At 41.2% G+C, this 20,379-nt stretch overlaps 1 protein-coding gene across 2 annotated transcripts in view; it reads right to left on the reverse strand.

Moving 5' to 3' along the window:
• RPS6KA2 (ribosomal protein S6 kinase A2) overlaps positions 1–20,379 on the reverse strand; it is a 172,413-nt gene that overhangs the window by 103,100 nt on the left and 48,934 nt on the right. For both annotated transcript variants that reach the window (XR_012651700.1, XM_075036113.1), the window contains exon 2: positions 511–627. Coding sequence is in view for 1 of the 2 variants with exons in the window: in XM_075036113.1 (XP_074892214.1) it covers positions 511–627 (117 nt within the window). In the remaining variant the exon portion in view is untranslated. The remainder of the gene's footprint in view (positions 1–510; positions 628–20,379) is intronic.

Below are 20,379 nucleotides of genomic sequence, written 5' to 3' on the forward strand. Positions count from 1 at the left end.
CTTTTGTCACAATTGCTCTTTTCAGCACTGGGGTTTGTCTCTAGGATCCTCTCAGCAAAGTGTACGGGCCTTTGAGTGTGAGCTGAAGAGCGGTCTGGGGCTTGGGAAAGTACTTGAGATCCCATTTGCCCTCAGTGGGAATTGGGCAGCTAACTTCTTTAAGCCTTTGAATGGTCCTGTTTACATCCTCCAACTAAGCAGCACTCACCTCCCTGGTGGGTAGGTCAGAAAGAAGGAGGGGGGTCTGATTTTATAAACAGCGATGCTCACTAGTGCTCATTAGTCCAGGTCCAGAGCCATAAGCACTATTTCCTGAATTGTTTTATATACAGGAAGCCAGCTAAACAGACAAAAGTGTTATTAAAATGAAGACAGAAGGGGTTTGGGCTTGCTTGTCTGCCTTTACAATATAATTTATATACGGACAATGTTACCAGCATAAATGAACTCAGAGAAAGGACACGACATTTTCAATGTTGCTCTAGGTGATTAGATGGCATTAAAAATTACCTTTCCATATGAACCTTGTCCTAATACTTTCAGCAGCTCAAACTGAGAAGGATCTGCTTTTTCAAAACCTTCCTTCACATGATGACTGATGTCTATTTCCTTCACGATACCTTCTTCCTGCAAAGGAAACAACAAAACCCAAAATCCCCAAATCAGAGCTGTTATCCTAAGGAAACATATTGTTTATTAAAATCTCATCTTCTGTGCTGCTACAATCATGTATGAAATTTTGAAAACAGAAACAAATGCTTGTCCAAATATTCCACGTGCCTGTTGCTGGCTGGGGATGGTAATGGCAGGACATCCAGGCCTGCTGCTTCTGTTTATTGACCCTCAAAGATATGACTGGTTAAAGATAGAATATGCAAGCTGAAACACAAAAATACACTGCAGAGCTTGGTGTGCCCATCACAGACTTTGCTAGCACAGTGGCATGTACTCAAATCTGTACTACAGAAGCTCCAGCACACTTCTCTCCACATCCTTTCTCATTCTTCCTCAAAGCATCATTTAAATCCACCTCAAAAAGCTCCCTTAGTCTTAAGCAGCAATTCTTCTTATGAGTAGGCAATAAAGAAAAAGCATTGCTAAAGGCAGCTCTCCCTAGTTACCTCAAAGAACAGAAAGTTACTACTGGTAACCTTCTAAATAGAAAACAAATTAATGATTTAGGTGTGAAGATGGGGGAGTGGTGGGAGGAAGAATGACACATACTTTCTTGCTTGCAGGAACTAGCTTGAAAAGCTTTGCATTTTCCAGGTTCTTTTGTTAAAGTATTTCCACTGTCAGTAGACGCACATTCCTCAAAGACACCCGTTGAACTAGGACTTTTATCTTGCAAGCTGTGACATATGGCATTTGTTTTAGCTTTTTTTTTTTTTTTTAATGTTATTATGGCATGTTCCTCTAAAAAGAGAGCGACTGGGTCATGTGAGACCCAGAGGGGCTACTCAGAGTTTGCAGCAACCCAGAAAGTCATTGAGCTGAAAAGAAACCTCAAGACAAGACCGGCTCTTCAAGGACACAGCAGTGAGGAAAGGTAATGTTTACACACCTTTTTATTTCTGTAGTGTTTTGTACACCTACATTTGAGCTTTTTTTCTATTCCAACTACTTGTTCTAACTTCTCTACACTAAAACATGGATTTTGAGTACAAAACCTTTTTGTTTCATCTCCCAGGTCGAAGGGATTTACCCATTTAGGAATAGGTTTGAACATTTCTGCACCCAGCAGAAAAAATTAGAATCTCATAAACATTATTTTTATATGGGATTTCCCCGCAATTGTCCTTTTTCCCCAAGAAAATATCTTGATAAAACCTGGAAATATAACATTTGTTTCACATTCTTAAAAATTAATGTGGAGAAAACAGGAATAACATCCTAAAATGAAAATGCATTCACAAAAACATTTGGCCAATACACGTTCATTTACTAAACGAGAATAAATTTGATTCCCCTCTCCTCCAGAAAAATTGCTATCACTTTCTACCAGCTGTAATTCATCTGACGCATGGCTAGCATTACCCAGATCACTCTCTAGTGTAGCTTCATCCCTCCTCTTCCCTACCCTGCCTTTTTACACTATGTGCTTTGGAACACGGACTATATCCTTTTCTTGGTTTGGAAAGCTTCCTTCCTCTACTTTGTGCATGGTACCAGAATCATGGAAAATAATAATCATCTGACAGCAGCTCATTTTTCTGATCCTAATTCCTCTAGTTTAAAGTTTGCCTGAAAGGAAACGCTTGAAACCAATGACCAGTTTTCCCAGAGAGATTTGAAAGTTTTAGAAGTACATAACAGCCAGCATCTCTCCTCTTGTTTTTCTGGCTTTAATTGCTGTGGAAGACAGAATATCTTTGTAATATTAAAAATATACTTTTTTTTCAATTTTTTCTAGGTGAGAAAATCCATAGTAAACCGATACAAATTCAATACACTGTATTAGCTGTTTCCTAAGGAAACCTACAAAGGCTCCCCCAAGTTCTGAAGCGATGGCCTTTCATACCGAGGGACACGCATCTTTAGGTAAACTGCCTGCAGCTGAGAGACCTGCACACTGGTAAGAACATTATTTTGAGCTTAGCCCACCCTGCCACATGGCAGCTGAGGTGCTGTACCGGGAGCGCAGGGCTCACCACCCACCTTGTTCAGTGGTTACTCGCTAAGGCTAAAAATGACGCCCCGTGGAGTCAGGCTCCTGAGTCACCTCTACACCAGACCTCGTACGCTTGGGAGCGCGCTCTCCACCGAGGGCTTGGGAGGATTGGCTTCTCTGGGTGTGTGGACACCCCCCTGACAACTACCCTATGACGAAAAAACTGCACAACGTTCTCTCAGGTCAGTGCAGCTTGAAGACACCTAGTCACCATTCCCCGCTTTTGCCCATCGCTGTTTTGCACAGCAGCACAGCAAGGACCATCCACTGCAACCTCCAATTTTGAAATGGATTCAGGAGACGAAGCTCTGCAAAAAAGAAAGTAAGCCCAACTTTATGTACACCCAATATCCTCCTCAGATTATACTTCTCCTTCGAGCTGACACCTTGATCTCAAAACCCGTGGATGAGATCTGCTGCAAACAGCAAACCCCTATTGAATTCAGTTAGATTGTATTTCAGCCTGAACCATGAAGTCATTTCAGCTACATTTGCAAGTTTAAATGATGAGTTTCAATTTGCCCATTCATATTAGTCATCAAAGTCACAGGCCTACAACCTTAAGCATATTTCTCATTGTGTTATTAAATTTAATATAACCTCTTTAGGTTCATAAAATGTGTTCAGTTACAGGAATATATTAGAAGTATTAAAGTGATGATAATTCAGCTTGCTGGAAAAATGCTTAAAAAATTCTAGTGTTCCCAGAGAAGACCATAATTAATTCATAACTTGCAATAAAAATAACACTTTAATTACATGCATCTTTAATTAAAATCTCAGAGAAATATTATTTAAAAAGAATGGGACCAAATACAAGGCCTAGCAGTGTTTATCAGACGAGCACAGAGTTTAACGATGGAAAAAAAACGTTAGATTATGTGACTTCATAGAACTATAAAAACATTGGTTAGAAGGGGCTTCTGGGGGTCATCTAGTCCAACGCTCCTGCCCAAAATATCACTGACGCTTGATCAGACCGGCTGGTTTTTGTCCACTGTGGACAAACAATGAGGCTTGAGCCACTTCCTACAAAAGATTATTCTCTTTCAATTTGCCTGGCTCAGAAATGCCCACAGTCATGTCAAACTGCCTGCTCCATGGGTCCTTAGGAGGAAGCAGGATATTTTTCTAGGAAGGTAGGATTTCCTGTGGATTTCCTGTGGTCTCCTCACTAGAAAGGGGCAGCAAAGCAGCACTGAAGAAAAGCATGCCAGACATCTCTTTTTTCAACAATTGTCACCACAGTGGTGTTACTTGTGAGCCGTCCAAGAGGCGGATAGTATTTTAGCTGGTATGACAAATCCACTTCCCGCTGGAGCAGAAAGCCAAACTGTCAGTACTTGAGACTGAAGATGGACACAGCCCCTTAAAGGAAATATACGCTGATGTGTTTGCACACATGCATCCATTTGCCTTGCATGTATTTCTATATTCTTATTACTTATTTTGGTGCATGAATTCTGGAATGACTTCTGTTTGTTTGCTTTGCCTTACTAGGAAAAAAACCCCAAACCAACAATTTCACGGTTTTCTTTTAATATTCTTACTTACTTGGGATTTTTCCCCTATCATTTATGTCTCTTGGAGTCTCCCTGTAATAACTAATAGGGAATGTGCATAATTTTTCTCAGGTACTGATGATCAGAGTGAAACCCAAACTATGAGAGCACAAGCATTGTGGGCAGATCTCCCAACTATTTTTGTTCTGAGTTGCATCTTAGGGACTTCACTAACATGGATTTTTTTCACTGGTCCAGCAAGCGCAGCATATCTGCAGTAGGAATTTGCATAACAACAATAAAACTGAGGCAAGAGATTCACAATACAGACGAAGCCCGCACACTGAAGAAGCTGTTTTGATGGAGAGGACTGCACTCTAGAAAAAACCACGAGCCAACTTCCAAAATGGTTTTGATCAGTGGAGTTGGTGGAGTCAAAAATGAACATTCCACAGTTTGGTCTTGCAACAGCTGTGCACAGCAGCCCAGGCCCTCGCTCCCTGCTGACTTGTCCCGACACTGCATTAGCAGGAATACTTGACTTGATGAAGCTTAATCTTTTGTAAACTTCTCTAAATATTTATGTTTGCACAAACAGCATCATCCTGTGACAAAAGAGAGATGGATGCCCTTGGTAGCTTGAAGAAAGCACGTGGTCGAGCAGCACAGACTAGGGGAGGGAGGGCGATGAACTGGAATACATGATGAAAGAGGACTGGAGAGTGCTGCTCTGTCCTAATATGAAAATGACCTATTCAGGGCCTGATTCTATATTGCATTATTCACTCCAAGGCTTCCCCCCAAGCCCCCCAGGATGGCAGAAGTTTTGGACACACAAGTAACCCAGTATTTGAACAGAAAGGCCATTTTGATCTCCTTTCCTTTGGGACGTAGGGGAAGAGAGCCTCTGCTGTTGCCCTATGACCGTGGATGGCACAGACACATCTGTTCTGGCCCTTCCCGGCGGCAGCTGCTCCCTGTAGCACTGATCCCAGCTCACTTCCAAGATCTCCTCATGCAGACCTTGGAGGGAGAGAGGCATTAATGTTCGGTGGCTGCTGGAGAGCAACCACAGAAAACTCTTCCAACTGCCACGGCACTTCCCGACTCGCTGTCACGTGTCCGCGTAGGATCGGGCAGCGCAGGGGTACGGACCAGGGAACGGGGTACAAAAAGTCAGGCAAAAGGGCGGCCCTTCCTGGAGAGCAGCTCTTTTCTCTTCAGCTTAATTGTGCATTAATTAATCACATTCATTGTGCCCAATATTTTTCAAGCACGTGCAAAAACTTCCCTCACCAAGACTTCCTGAAACGGCCTGAAACATCTGGAGAGGGAGTCACTCCAGAATCAGCTACTTTTAGTGATTGACAATTTTATGCAACCATATCACACGAGAAAAAGTTATGGTGCTAATGTAAGATGATTATTGTTTTGCAAAATCAGTAAGACAGATTTCTTATTTTTATTCCTTGCCTGGCCATCTCCCCAGTTGCACAGGCTCAAGACTGCCATGCAGGTATGGCCGTAAAAGGTCAGCTTCATTTTCCAATAAAAATATATGCAGTTTTGATGTGCAAGTTCTCCAGTCTTCAGATCTGTTGGGCTTGCATGCTTTAGGGCCTGAGGGCAATGAAGAAATGAATGAAAATGTGGCAAGAGGAAATAAGAAATAATGGTAACTCTAAAGAGAATTTACTGTTGTTTGAGAGAATCGTTTTTCGTCTACAGCATATACTCAAGATAGAGACTTCATTTTGTTACCGGTCTTGCCATTTGGCAGGTTACCACCTAATATAAACCCAAATCACAACCATTTAACTTCCAAGTATCACAGGCAACGCAACATTCCAAAATAATATGGTTCATTAGGAAAGCACGTTTAAAACTCTGATGTGGGAATAGTTAGGACAGGATATGTGTGATAAAGATGAGGCCAGGTTTCCACCTCTGTTTCACAGGTTCTAATCTGGCTCAACCCATAAGAGAGTAATTTTTGTCAAGACATAATAGGCTATTCAAATGCTGCCTAGTGCAGGAAATGAATTGCTGGCCTGTGTTCAGTTCTTTGAGGACAAGCATCCATATTAAAAAAAAATGTATAGGAGCATTTTCATTAGCCTCTTCCCAAACCAGTCTCCAGCAGCTGGAGTAAAAATTGAGAAAGAAATCTTCCATTTTAAATGGTTTGTAATCCAAGTTCTGGCTTCTGTTGTGGTCTGGAAAGATGTCCACTGAGCAATAATACCATAAATGTGTCTGGTTGTTTTGTCCTCTACTGCCAAATTAACATTTGCTTTAGCAACAATGAACTGGACTTTACTGAGCCCTTAGAGAAGCATGTGGGACCCACAGTGAATTCACTGGATGCTGTGCCAGGCCTGCATTTGGCTTTCAAGCATAAGGTCACCTACCTTCTGAAAAGGTCATATAAAGTTAAGTAATACACAATAATTTTGAGACAGGTTGGGATTTCTTTTCCAAACCTTTCACAAATGTGACCAGAAAGTGTTATCTTGCATACGGAATTCCACTAAGCAGGTCAAAACTTAGTCAAAAACAAAAACCTGAGAGCAATTTCTGTGGAGTGCAACACTATCAGTCCCTGTTAAATTCAGCAGACCTTTTTGCAAAGAGAACACCTATTACACTCTCTTTGGCACTTCTCTCCAGCTCTAACTTTTTATCCTACATTTTTTCTTTCTTCTCCCTAATGCATGTCTCTACAGCTGAGGTTCAGCTGAAATCAAAACAAACTAAATGTGAAGAGAGGAATCACAGAGAGCAAAGGCAGTGAATACAATCTGCTGGATAGACTGGTGAAGTTCGTGACTTGGAGGTTTGGGTATTTGGGAGATCTTTGATGAATCACTTAGGGTTGGATTCAGCTAAATAAATGCAAGTATTTATAGCGTAGGAGACAATGTTTTGAACTAATTGTCTAGCCTTACTTTGCAGTCAATAGAGAGAAGCAGGCACTTCATGATTAAAAGAGATTAGATGAAGTCACATCCTAAAAGTGCACATTTCTCTCTGCTGACTATGAAGAAAGCCTAAGATGGCTTGCTGAGATGGGGGCTTCTGCAGTTGTGTCAGATGAATTCATGTTTACTGTAAAATTTTGAAAAACATTTAAATAGAGTAGTATTGTGGCCAGATTTTTAATGGCATTACAAGAGAGATGTTCACAGATACATGCCATGGAAATTTTAACAGAACTTCTATTAAACTGAAGTGTTTTTCAAAAGAACTTAGATAATTGAAACATCCAGGCACTTAATTACTCTAAGGTGTTGGGAGTAATCCAGCTATCAGGATTTTGGAGCTCTGGTAAATTAGGCATTACTTCTACTTCCTCCCCAACCTGAAAAATAGGGATAGTTGCTTTTTGCTATCTCATGGGAATACTGTGAGAATTAACATAGAAAAAAATGTGAAATTATCTCATACTGCAGTAAAACCATCTGAAATATATCCAGTAATACATGACATCAGGTGGCCTACAAACAGATTCTCCTTTAGCTCAGACTGAGACATCTTGGTCTTGAAGATTGGTGCTCTTTATCTGATGACTATAGTGTCTTTACAGACTCAGTTCCTGACTAGGACAAATATGTACAACACAATGCCTGTGAAGATGCATGAGGAGAACCATCTTCCTACTCAGAGTGCAGATATACATGAAGTAGAGGGAGATGCCAACTCTTGATCTAACTTTCAACTCTGGACTCAAATCATGAGCCAGGGTAACTCTAATTTTTATGTTAATTCTGGTGCAAACTGCAATGGTCTATGTGGAGTGGTGAGTAGAAAGAGCTCATAAGAAACCTGTTGAAGCAAGGGGTTAAAAAAAGCAGAGCAAAAGCAGAACCATCTGGTCACAAAAAAATACAAACAGTTGGCCAGCCTTACTCATACAGCAGCACTCTACAAATACTCAAACACATTTGTGAACTTTAACAGAAACAGTCTCAAAATGAGTCACACCATTACGGGACAAAGAACTCCACTATATTACTCTAAGCTACAATAAGTAAGAGCAGGAACATTTTCATCAACATCCTACTTGGCATGGTTTACAGGTGTGCCTTTGGCCTCCACATCTCAGAAGGGCTGTACGGTCCACTACTGATTGTTTCTGCTGGTGAACAGGCAAAAGAAGAACACTTGCTGCTCATTCCCCAAGGAACTAACTGCAAGTAAGTCTGGATCCAGTGCCTAGAAGAAATTCTTGTTACTCCTAGAAGGATAAGCATTCTTGTTTCCTTCGGATGACGCTACGTCACCACTAAACAGGGTTATGCAGACTACATGCAATAGTAGGGGACAGTATACATCGCTGCATTTAAGAAAAAGAATATTCACTTCATACAGAAGCCTTTCCTATTTTACCCTCCCCTACAGCTCAAGTCCTGCTCCCAGGTCAGTAACGTGCCCTCGGCGCTCTGGTCTGAACCTCTCCGTGAGTGGTTTGCTCCCACCAGAGACCCTCACGGCCGCTGCGGAACGCCAGCACTCGCAGGGAAGCCCTATCGTGACGGTCCGAATGTGACGGCAGCCCGTTGTTCATGCACTTCTGTTAGAGGGTACAGACAGCCCCCATATGCCTCTGTGTCCCAGCTTGCCATCTGTGAAATGCAAGTGAGGCCGTCTTCCTTCTTCATGGGGTTACTGGAGTATGAGGGCACTGCAGAGACTATGAAATGCTCAGATACTCTGATATTAGGCTCAGATAAGGCAGCAGGCAGACAAAAAATTTGGGATACTATTCAAGAAATAGAAATACTTACAAAAGGGCTCCAGTTCCCTTATTGCTGTACTTAGCTGCTTCACAGACTAGAAAAAAAAAGTGCCTGATGTTTTACTAGTACATTTGAGTGTGAAATAAAAACTCCAGCTGCACTAGGAAGATAAACTGCTTAAGCAAAACATATTTGCAACCATTTCCTCACCGTTTCTCAAATGATCCAAATAAAACCATAGCACTGTAAATGGCACCACAGCACAGTAATTAGAAAATACTGTAACAAAGCCCTGGTGCATTTGCATGGTGATTTTAAAGAACTGAATCATCTTTAATATGCATATTAAAGGAAAAATATCAGGTTTCATCTCAAAATGTGAGGCAGAGTGGGCAAAAGGCTGTAATAAGAGATAATCACATTACTGAAGTGTTGGATTAGTCAGTTCAGGAAAAATACCAGTCTGCTGTTTACAAATCACTTGTAGCGTCTGGTAATCATCATTTTCTCTCCGAGAGGAATACTAGCCTGCTAGCACATTTTGCATCCTCCCATTAATTAAATTAAGCATCAGCTAAGCGTTCAGCCAGCTTGTACTTCACAAACTGGAAGACTGTTGCCATTATGTTAGGAAAAAGCACGTTGTGATGAGGTTCATTATCTCGGTGGCATTTTACAGGCAGAGTATTAATAGGGAAATGGACTAATGTGAGGTCATTATGGAATCAAGGCAAACACAAATTAGTTTTAATGCAACTGTTTCACAGCTTGGAGCATCAGTGAAGGCACTGAAGGAGACAGGGTGATAGAGCTGAATCAGGCAGAAAGAAGATGGCAAAAGGGAAATTTTACACAGAAAAAATGACAAGATTTAGCAACAACACTGGACAGAGGAAGAAGATGTGGAGGGAAGAGAGAAAAGGGGGTATCAAAAAGGACACCAGACTTACAGTACAAGGGCAACTGTCGTTTGTGTCTATGCCAACTGAGCAGTAAACAGAGAAGACTGGGAGAAAATAATTTGGACTTTACAAACTATCGTAACTATCCTATTAAACAACTTGAAATGCAATTTTTCTCCCTTTTATGCAGCAGCTTAATCCCATTTAAATACCTAGCCATCTCCCTGCGCTGAGGAGAGAGTGTGCAGGTATGCATGTACATACTGGAGTGATCTGATGGGGAAGCTGGTAAGCAGCCCTGGTATGCTCAGAACTGCTCCCAAAAGAAAGGGTGAGAGCGTGATGGGGAGCAGCTAAGGGCCCTGTGGGTCCAGTCTTACCCAGTAACTCAACTGGGCTGCCAAAACATAAGTGAATGCTGTGGATCCAGGCTCTGCTTATTTATGTAGACTCAGGCTTTAATTCTTTAACTTATACAAAAAGCACACAGATAAAATAAAATAAAGTTACACAAAGTACCTGACAATACCTCATCTCAAGCTGGGCTCCAGTTTCATGGACAAATATTTAACAAGGGGTACTAGAACTGCATATTTATCTCTTCAGCTATGTACTTTATTACATCCATGGCTAAGACGCAGGTCATTATTTGCAGAAGTACGTATTTCAGTGCCTAAGGATTGTTAATATGCACAAATATCTGTCTAAACAGATTTTCTGCAGTCTACTGGAAATCTGGCCCAGGAAAAGGCTCATCACATTTTGTGATTTTGTGAACTACTAAGAAGCCTCTAGTTTAGTTCATGTCCCTCAAAGATTCACATGGTGGATCTCCAAGGAACAAACTGCTAACTGATTATCACACATTCTCTTTTCTGTGAAGGGAAGAATTGTTTACAATTACAATGTTATACAGTACTAAACAGAAGCATATATTATGTATATACACTGCACTGAAAAGATGTGTATTTTAGGAATGAGAATAAACAAAATGCAGAAAATCCATCTGGATGCAAAGAAACACCTTTGTAATGTTGTTTGGAAGACTGCTTCATTTCAAAGAGGTCAAACTGCCGCACCAGTCCTGCCCTTTTGCAGCAATTTCCAACGTATAATGTGTTTTTGTATAACAAAAGTACTTGTGGTAAGTTTGATGGTTCTCAGCTGACTGGGATCTTGATGAGCTTATCACTAGAGCGTTACAGCTGCAAAAATCAAAACCTTTACATATAACATTGTAATGCCAAATTCCTAAATAGCACCAGACAATTTTTTTTTTTATTTTAATTATTATTTATAAAACAACTACATATAAGCGTGGAAAAGAGCCATTAAATGAATATGCTCAAATACAGAAATGGATCAACAACAGTTCGGCCAAAGCTGATCCACAGCCTACCAAAGTCTGCAAGGATTTCCAGAGTAGGATTCATCCAAACATATGTCTCTCTCTGAGGTAGCTGTCTAAACTTCTGTACAGCTGACAGAGAAAGGGGTGCCTTCAGGCTTTGATTCGTATTAGACAAAAGCAGGCCTCTAAACCAGGACTTAGTAAATGTGTCCCTTTCTGCTGACTGTAAAGGAAAGCTATGCTGATGTGTTCAGATAGAGATTAATTCTCCCTTCCCACGTCCCTCAGTGACTCCTTTAGCATCAGATGGAGCATATGAGCTTTTCAAAAGATGTACACTGCATTTTACCGGATATTTCCAGATCAGCCTTTGATCGACCCACCTTTTTCACTATGGATTTTCTACAGTCTCCATCAGACAATGTGAGATACTCCCATCTTTCTGGCCTGATGGATACTTGTACCAACTATCGCAACATCCTTCTGCAGGGATGTTCTTACCCTGCCTGGATACTGCCGTGATCTGCCACCAGGAATCACAGAAATCAAGGCTCTTCTCGGACATAAAACTAGAAGCAAAACCACAACGCTGTGTCAGACACCATGCCAAACTTTCACACTGGGGAAAGCTTCAGTAAGTATGAGAAAACACCAGTTTCTTCAGCCTCTTAATTCAAAAATACATTTTACTCTTTAGCACAATCCTTGCAGTATTTGGCCCATTAGATCCCCTGACATGACTAAGAAGGCTGCCAAGACAACTTAAACCCGAGCACAATCACAGTGCTCACCACCACGTGCCTGCAGACTGCGAGACGTGGCTGTCAGCTGCCCTGCAGTCTTTTTACTCTGTCGCAGCCGTGTAAAGGGATGTTTACATCAAGTGCTCTTGGTTCTCATCTTCAGGCACTTTATTCACAAAAGCCCTATTGAAAGCAAAGGTACATGATGACGAAGGAAGGAAGTGGAAAGGAGCTCTTTTTGTTTAATCCATTTCCGTGCAGAAGCCTCTGCGGTCTGAAAGTATTGAGGATACCAGTTTTAGAGCAAATTCACTGCTCTAGCCTCCATTCTGCAAGGTTTTTTTTAACGTATATGCAAACATGCAGAAGGTCAAACTGAGATCACCGAGTTCCTGCCAGGTATTTTTCATTGACCTGTGGCTATTTCAACATTTTCCTGTTCTGGCTGAAAACTGTTATAACAAATCCACATGGCATCTTAACAGGTAGAGGGTTTTTTAAAAATAAAAGATGATCCAAATAGCTTCACTGAAAATTATGATTGGCCTAGACTCAAACACATTTTCCTGACAATGTACAGCACATCTTCAGAGTGAAATCATGACACAGAGAGATTTACTGTGAAACTCAATGGTTCTGTGTTACAAGCAACAAACCCCGAGCCCTGATCTGTTCAGGCCTGCCAGCCTTGGCAGATATGTGGGACAGACTCCTGGCCCGCTAAGGGAATCCAGTCCCAAAGGATAAGTGGACTCGGCAGTCCCCTTTACTGCACACTGTAAACGGACAAGGTGGAGAGAGAAGACCAACCTGTATCTACTGTCCTACCTACCAAACAGACAGATTTGCTCATACATGATTACAGAACTACACCTACAAAAAGACCAGAGCACAGATAAAGACCATTATTACCTTTGAGCCATCAACAGCAAGGTGCAGAGTGCAACTTCATGACCTCTCCCCTAAGTGTATCCCCAGTGAGCTGGAGGAGTTAAAGGCTACTGTACAGTAAACTGTGCAAGATTGTTCCTATGCTCAGAGCAGCCACAAAGCTGTTTGGGACTCCTGGAAGAGGCTAACCTTCCATTCAAACTGCAAAATACAATGCATAATCCATTTTTTTAATATCAAGCTAATAAAAGAAAAATGCTTTCTGATGTTCTATAGGGTGGATGCTATCACACTGATAGTCAAAATCACCAGCTGGCTCCACTGGGCTGCAATGCCAGTGAAATCCTTCATGCAGCTGGGAGACAAAATATTGAAGAAGAAACAGATGCAACAGTATAATCACTGAGGTTTTTTTTGCCACGTCAAAAAATCGGAAGCCCACTTGAACCCAGTAATCCTGTACGAAACACAGGATACCAAGCAACAGCTACTCCTGTTCCGTTACAGATAAGGCATTTATTGTGCTCCTCAGTGAATCCTAGGCAATTATGTCTGCAGTAGATTATAGCCTTTATACTGAGTCTTACTTTATGACCCTAGTCAACTAACCATATCTGCACCACTTGTTACTATATTAATGTTTTATAAATAACAGCATAAAGACATCTGAATGGTAAGTGAAGTAATTCAATCAATCAGTAACAACAGGAAGCTAAAATTGATATTGTGGACAAAGGAAAACTAGACAATAAAATCAGAAGATGACAAGTGAAAGCCAAAGAGGAAAGCTGAAACCACACAAAAGTTTTACTTCAAAGAAGTGTTTAATCAAACACACAACTCCAGCACTCATTTGTTTTCCCCGTTTGCCCTGTCAGAAACTATGAGCAATGCCACAGTTTTTCCAAGAAGCCATGGGAGGTAAATTTTCTGTAATTTAAGCCAATACTGTAAAGAAAAAAATCTTTAATGTAAAACACAGCGAAAAGCTGATTATGAATTTGCCACAAATTTTGCATTGTTTATATTCTTCAAGTTATTTACATTTAAAACTGTTCTTTTTCATCGCTACACAGCAGGCTCCCGCTGTGCCAAAGCAGAGTTCCAGTTTGCTTTGTTAAAGACTCAGTTTTCTCAAAAACATTATTTTTGGACTGTGTTTTTTCTGATTGGTTTTCAATGTTCAAAATGTTTCTTTACCCACAAATGCTGAGCAAATTGACATCTGCTATCCTTGAACTTTATCCAGACCTCATAACTGAAACTTTTTGTACAGGGCAATATCACAATCTTTACTCCTCATAAAACTCCTTATGCTTGTGAAGATACACGTGGATGTCATCAGTGAGTTTGCATTAAACTATGTTACTGGATCCATCTGAAAAGTAAAATAACATAAGAACTACAGCCCTGCACAGCTGCAATATCTAAACTTCCAGTTATATGAAGTAGTAAGTAAAGCTGGGTGACACATAACACTGCTGTGTAAATAGTCTTCATTTGGAAGTAAGAGTAAAGATAAGTAAAAATTCGCATCAGCTTCTCATTTCCGTAACTACTTCTATGCCAACGAGCTGTAACTGCATGTTTTAAGGACACTGAAGGTTGATTAGGTGCATTTATAACTAGGATTCCTGGAACTGCAGAGAGCAGAAGAGCAGTCTAGGCCATTTTTCTCACATAATGAAAATGGAACCAGCCTTTTGTACACAGGCTGTGAGTTGACCTAGGGCGATGTAGACCAAACATGAGAAGTATTATAGGAAACATATTACTTCCAATTCTTAACAAGAAAAAAATACATGATATATGTATACCTGTATATACTGGGTTTCATCTGGAGGAAAATCAGAAGAAAATTATTTTTATTCTTTATAAAAGTTCATCTAAAGACCTAAGGAATCCATCACATACTAAATGGTGCGTATCAGCCAAGTTAGCTACTGAACACCTCTCGCTCAGCAGTCACCAACGAAAGGCACGTAATCCCTTGCAGTATTTTCTTCACCAACAAACCATGTTCCTCCTCCCTGCCCTACCTGAAAACCTCCTGCCTTCCTTCCAGTCATCCCATCTCAAAAAATTTGGGTCGTAAGCTGAGTCTGGGAGAGTGCCGAGAGGAGCGGCAGGTCTGGGCTGGGCGGGAGCCGGGGTGGGATGCAGCTGCAGGTCCCCAGGAGCCGTGCCAGCATCAGGCAGGGCACAACGGGGAGATGAGCGGAGCAGCCGCCCCTCAGTCCGCTGGCAGTTCCCCAACCCCGCAGAGGCATCGCCTCAAAGAGGTCTCCAGCTGCTCTGCGCTCGGGAAGTTGTAACCAGCCTCTTAAATCCCAACTTGAAACCGTGCCGCAGGCGAGCGAGGTTGCGGCTCACGTAACGTATACCACCCCAGAGAAGCAGCATCAACGAAAGGAGTCAGGACGTGCTGTAACTGCGGTCAGCTCTGGGAGAGAAGTCAGGCAAAACACATGGGGCACGTTCCAGCAGCACGGCCTCGAAGCGATGATGGAAGGGTTCGGGTTGTGAAGAATCCCACTAAACAAAGCCGACGTAATCCCCCAGCCTGCCGCAGCCGCATGCCTGTTCAACGCTGCAGGGTGATCCCTGGGCTATTATAAATGCCACAGTAAATCCTGAGCAAAGGCAACAAACAGGTTTGTAACCCCCGCGAACGCTGCAGGCAGGTACCAGGGCAGCTCTCGAACTTGGTCTTGGAACCACCTCCCAGCCCACTCTGGGACTTGGCGAAAACCAGTTACACTGCTGGCCTAAACTGGGGCCATTGCCCACCTTCTAATCTGTGCACGGAAACCGCAAGCCCTAAACCAAGCCTGTTATAATGTCCACCTACACTAATTAGCTGATTATGCGAGACTGGAGACATGCACACAACCTAAGTTATGGATGAAGTCAGGAGCAATAAACCTAATCACAGCACGAAAGATTCAGGTTAGACATCAGGAAAATCCTTCCCTGGCAAGGGCAGAGAAACAATGGAACAGATGCCACTTAACATGTAACCAGCTTGTACCCTACCTCCCTTCAACTGCTTCCTTTTTATTTTATCCTATCTGATATTACACTTTTGTGGGTGGGTTTCAAGTGCCCACAGTGCGTACACACGGCTGTAAATACAACAAATACTATTAACAAATGGTGGCTATTACAAGATTTATAGCAGATATTCAGGATCCACCTCACGAATATAGGGCCCAGATCTAAAAAAAACCCCTCACTTTATTAATAGGCATAATTCTGATTTATACTGTTAGCTCCATCACCGGCAATGTAAGTAGATGTTTGAGAAGAAACTGCTCTTGTAATAGTTTTGCAGGATCAGGCCCTAAAAACAGAGGATGCAGATGGTGAACACAAGATGCACACAGAGTGAAAACAACTCTCGCTTTCCACGGTGGCAGAATGCCAGTTAGTCAGAGCCTGCTGATGACGGTACAAGAAGAGGAGGAACTGTCATGCATATGTGCCAAATTTACTCATTTAAAAAGTGAATTGGGCATCACCGTCTGTTGCAGCTAATCAACAAAATGAGACAAGTGGGGCAACAAATTATGCCCCTTTTAATCAACTAGCACTGTCACCTCCTTTGTAAACAGGGAGAGTTTCTAAATTTGTTTTTGGTAAGTTTCAAGCAGTAAAAGAAGATGGAAACATCCTGTTAACAAATTACTGGCTCAATTCAAAGACCATCAAAGGACTCTCTACAGACTTTAGGTCAGGATCAAAATGCATAAATAGCATCACTCCATGAAGGACAGCCGAGCACGAAGAGAAGATTCGTCACTTGGGTTTTTAAAAGTTATTTGAGAAAAGAACAAATTATTAGAACCTGATCGTGGTTTTCTAACAGTGTGACAACACTATATTGATCAAGACATAAAGGTTTGAAGAGTTATGCCTTTATTTTACTTGCTGCTTGGCTGCATCAGTCAAGACAAGTGTTGTAGATAGTGTTGTATTATCTCACCTCTTGTTGTAAAAAGGAGTAGAAGGAAACTCCAGAATTCCACCAGCTTCTCTCCCTTCAGAATGCAAGTCTTCTCTGAAAAAGATAAATCCCACCGACTTTTTCTGTATTCAGACAGTGGCACCTGGACCACGTACTCCAGATGTGAAAGTATGCAGGGGGAAAATCCCAGTGCTCCTGATACACCAGCCCAGCCAGAAGAGCTCCAGCACTACACCCATTCATATTTTAGCACTCCTCAGTGCGAAAGAGCTCAGTTCCAGAATATAATGTTACACAAAGAGCAACCATAAACAAACTGGATTCAAAATAATCCCTGGAAGTGACCTACGTATTTAAAGTTTTCCTAAAGTGATACAGGTCTGAACACATGATCAATTAAACAAAAAAAAAAAAAACCAAACCCCAGATACATAGAAAATGGCTATGAAAATCTAGGTTTTCATCCACATTTGAAAGCTCCTTATACAGGATGTCAGCAGATGTTGCAGACTCTACAAAAATCTTTCTGTAATATAGATCTTTATCAAACCCAGTAATTCAAAACTACTTCAACTGAAAGCCAAATGAGAATCTGCACGGTTCACCTGCTTTATGAAAGACTCGGAACCTTTACTAATCCCGTTGAAACGATTTGCCAAACAAAACTACTTGACTACAGAGGGTGAATACACAACCTTCGCTTATAAACGCATTAAGGTAACTGCCTGAGGAACAGCCCAGCATTGCATTAGTCCTGCAGTGTCCTGCCATTTTTGCTTTCCCTCTCTGTGAGGGGGAAATTAAATTCTCATCAGAGTTTCTGCTGCCATTGAAAAACATTTCAACAATCCAAATACAGGATTTAGTCCACTGACCACTAATGCCAAAGGCCCCAAAACCACTTACTCTGAAAGAAGATGAGTTTTGCAATTTGTAGCTGCATCTATAAAGCAATGAAAAATTGATGGTTTCCTTTTGACTGCCATAGAAAGGGCTGCTTTGTACATTTCTTTCCTCAGGGAATCCATTGCTATAATTTTCCATTGGAGAGTTCCTGTATTCCTGCATTGCTAAAGTGACCGCAATACTGACCTATTTTGGGTCATCAAAAACCTAGGATTAATCACATGTCTAAAAACAAACAAAAAAATTTAATTGTTACATGAATTTACTTGCTTAATTATCTGTAACTATTTCTATCAAACACTATGCAGCGTTCTTCAAAATGCTAAAACACACAGGCTGTAACTTCTGCATTTTTTCATCTATAACAAATAAAAAAGAGTAATCCACAGTTCATTCTTCTGTATTGTTATTATCAAGAGCATATGCACTGTGAACATCATCCACTGCAGGACGTCAAAGTAACAACAGAAACATTAATCTAGTCTCAGAAACCCCTGCAAGTTGGGTAAGTATTAACCTCGCACGCTATGAGGTTAAGCTGCTTGCCTATGGTCACACAGTGAATTTGACAGGACCACGAATAAAGCCCACATTTCCTGATTTCCCAGCCCTATCACAAGACAACATTGATGTACTTGCTAAATTTTAATTGAATGGTCTGTACAATTCGTATTTCTAAATCTCCAGAGTTCGTAACAGCAGGTATTAATGTTTTACTTCGGGTTCAAAAGTACAAAGTACACTAAAAGCTGGTTTTAGTTTAATGGAAATGAAATGGTCCATCTCAAAACACCGTGCTGTTTAGAGCACGCTAATGCTTGCGGAACCGTATGGAAGTGTGAGGTATGCAGCTCTCAGGTTTGATTACTCATGTCATCGGAGCCGGCAATGCAGCGCTCGGATCAGCTTGCACGGGGCTGCCGGGGCCGTTTCCACCCAGCTCCTCTTTACGTAAGGCAGGTGTAACCTTGACCATACCCTCAATGGCACGGCTCCCTTGAAATGCCACAAGGAGAGGTCAGCCCCACCAGATTTTATAGATCTTCGGCTTATGCTCCCTAGGTGGGACAAGTACCCGGTGTGTGTTAGCCCGGGGGTTACCTGCCCTGCATTCAGAGGCTATTCTGGTTTCCAAAAGATCGAAGAGCAGCTCGTCGGAGGAACTGTTATAGGATTCAACTGCCCGTTCCCCAGTCCCATTTCTGCTGATACAAGTGTGTGCCCCACACACCTCTCTGGAGGAACCCCAAATTCTCTTCTGTCAGAGGTCACAAGAGCCCCCAAATGCGGAGAGCTAGGATGAGCTGCAGGTACCCAGCCTTTGGAAATTCATCATTTGCAAAGGACACAGAAGCAGCACGGAGAAGCACGCATGCTTCGGACCACGATACAGGTGGACTATCCTTTCTGTGTCCAGAAACTACCACCAGTACTCATCCAAAAACAAAGTCTACCATTCCAGAAAGTTTTGCACATGCAAAATACAATTTCAAAATTTATTTTTCACTTCACTGTCTTCATTGTGCCTTCATCTCTCTTGCTAACTGACTATGCCTTCCCCACCTTTTAATAAAAACTTTTCCCCTGACTTGCATCCTTTATTGGTCTTTCAGATCTTACCGGTCCTAGCCATTTTTGTGGGTTAAACAACATCTGCTCAGATAATTAGAAGAGAAGAGATTAACAAGTCAGAGAACAGTCATTACCTGCAGACATTCTGAAAATAGCCATCTCCACAAATCCAACAGACAGAGCCATCAATTACAGTAATCCTAGAGGTAGACAGTATTTGCCTAGAAAGAGTATTTTAATCTTATAAGTAGGACCCACAGTGAAATAGGTTTCTCTGTTTCTAAAAATATCAATTCCAGTGTTTCAGGAAACAAACAGTGAAATTGGTGCTTGCAATGTCACTAAATGTGGATTGAGTCATGCTTCTAGTCATTAACCAATTCTAGAATAAGGAACTACTTAGCACAAGGGAAAGAAAACAAAAAAACATTTAGCCAGTAACAGCTTCAGCTCTCACTGACAATCACCTCTTCATGAACTTCTGGAACTACTTGCATGTACAACAGCATACATGTGTTTAATATCAGAGGCAGAGGCATCCAGTTATCCCAGCTACTTGCTTAATTCTAAAATAAAGACATGCTTTCTTGAAGAACTTCAGCTCAACTGTAATGTAAGAACACATTTGAACCTCTAATAGACTTCATCTTGTTTCATTTTTAATTTGAAGAATCTACTTATTGGAAAGAATATTGTACTCCACTAAGAATGTGTTGGAAACTTCATTTAACTATCTTGGATTTTGTTACAAAGTTCACTTGATATATATGCGGAAAACTAGAACCAGATTCTTTTTTTTTAATCAAGTATGTTTTAAGAACAGTTTTTGGGTTGGGGTTTTATAACAGATCTTCAAAAGATGCCATAAAAACTCATTTTCCCTCATTTTTTAAAAATTCTATTTTCATCTTAGTTTGAAGGTAAGTTTAAAAAAATTAAGATGTTGCTTTTCAAGAACATCCCAAGACAAAAATTGAAAAATTATATACAAAAAGCGTGATATAGTTTTCAAGAAAAAATTCTAGGGAAGTGTTAATAAACTTAAAGCAACTTTTTAAAGCTGTTACAAACATTATGACTTGGTGACTTAACCCCCGCCCGCCAGTTAAATAAAAAAAGTCTGCATGGAAAATCA

Source organism: Buteo buteo, chromosome 9 (assembly GCF_964188355.1).
Source record: "Buteo buteo chromosome 9, bButBut1.hap1.1, whole genome shotgun sequence".
NCBI lineage: Eukaryota > Metazoa > Chordata > Aves > Accipitriformes > Accipitridae > Buteo > Buteo buteo.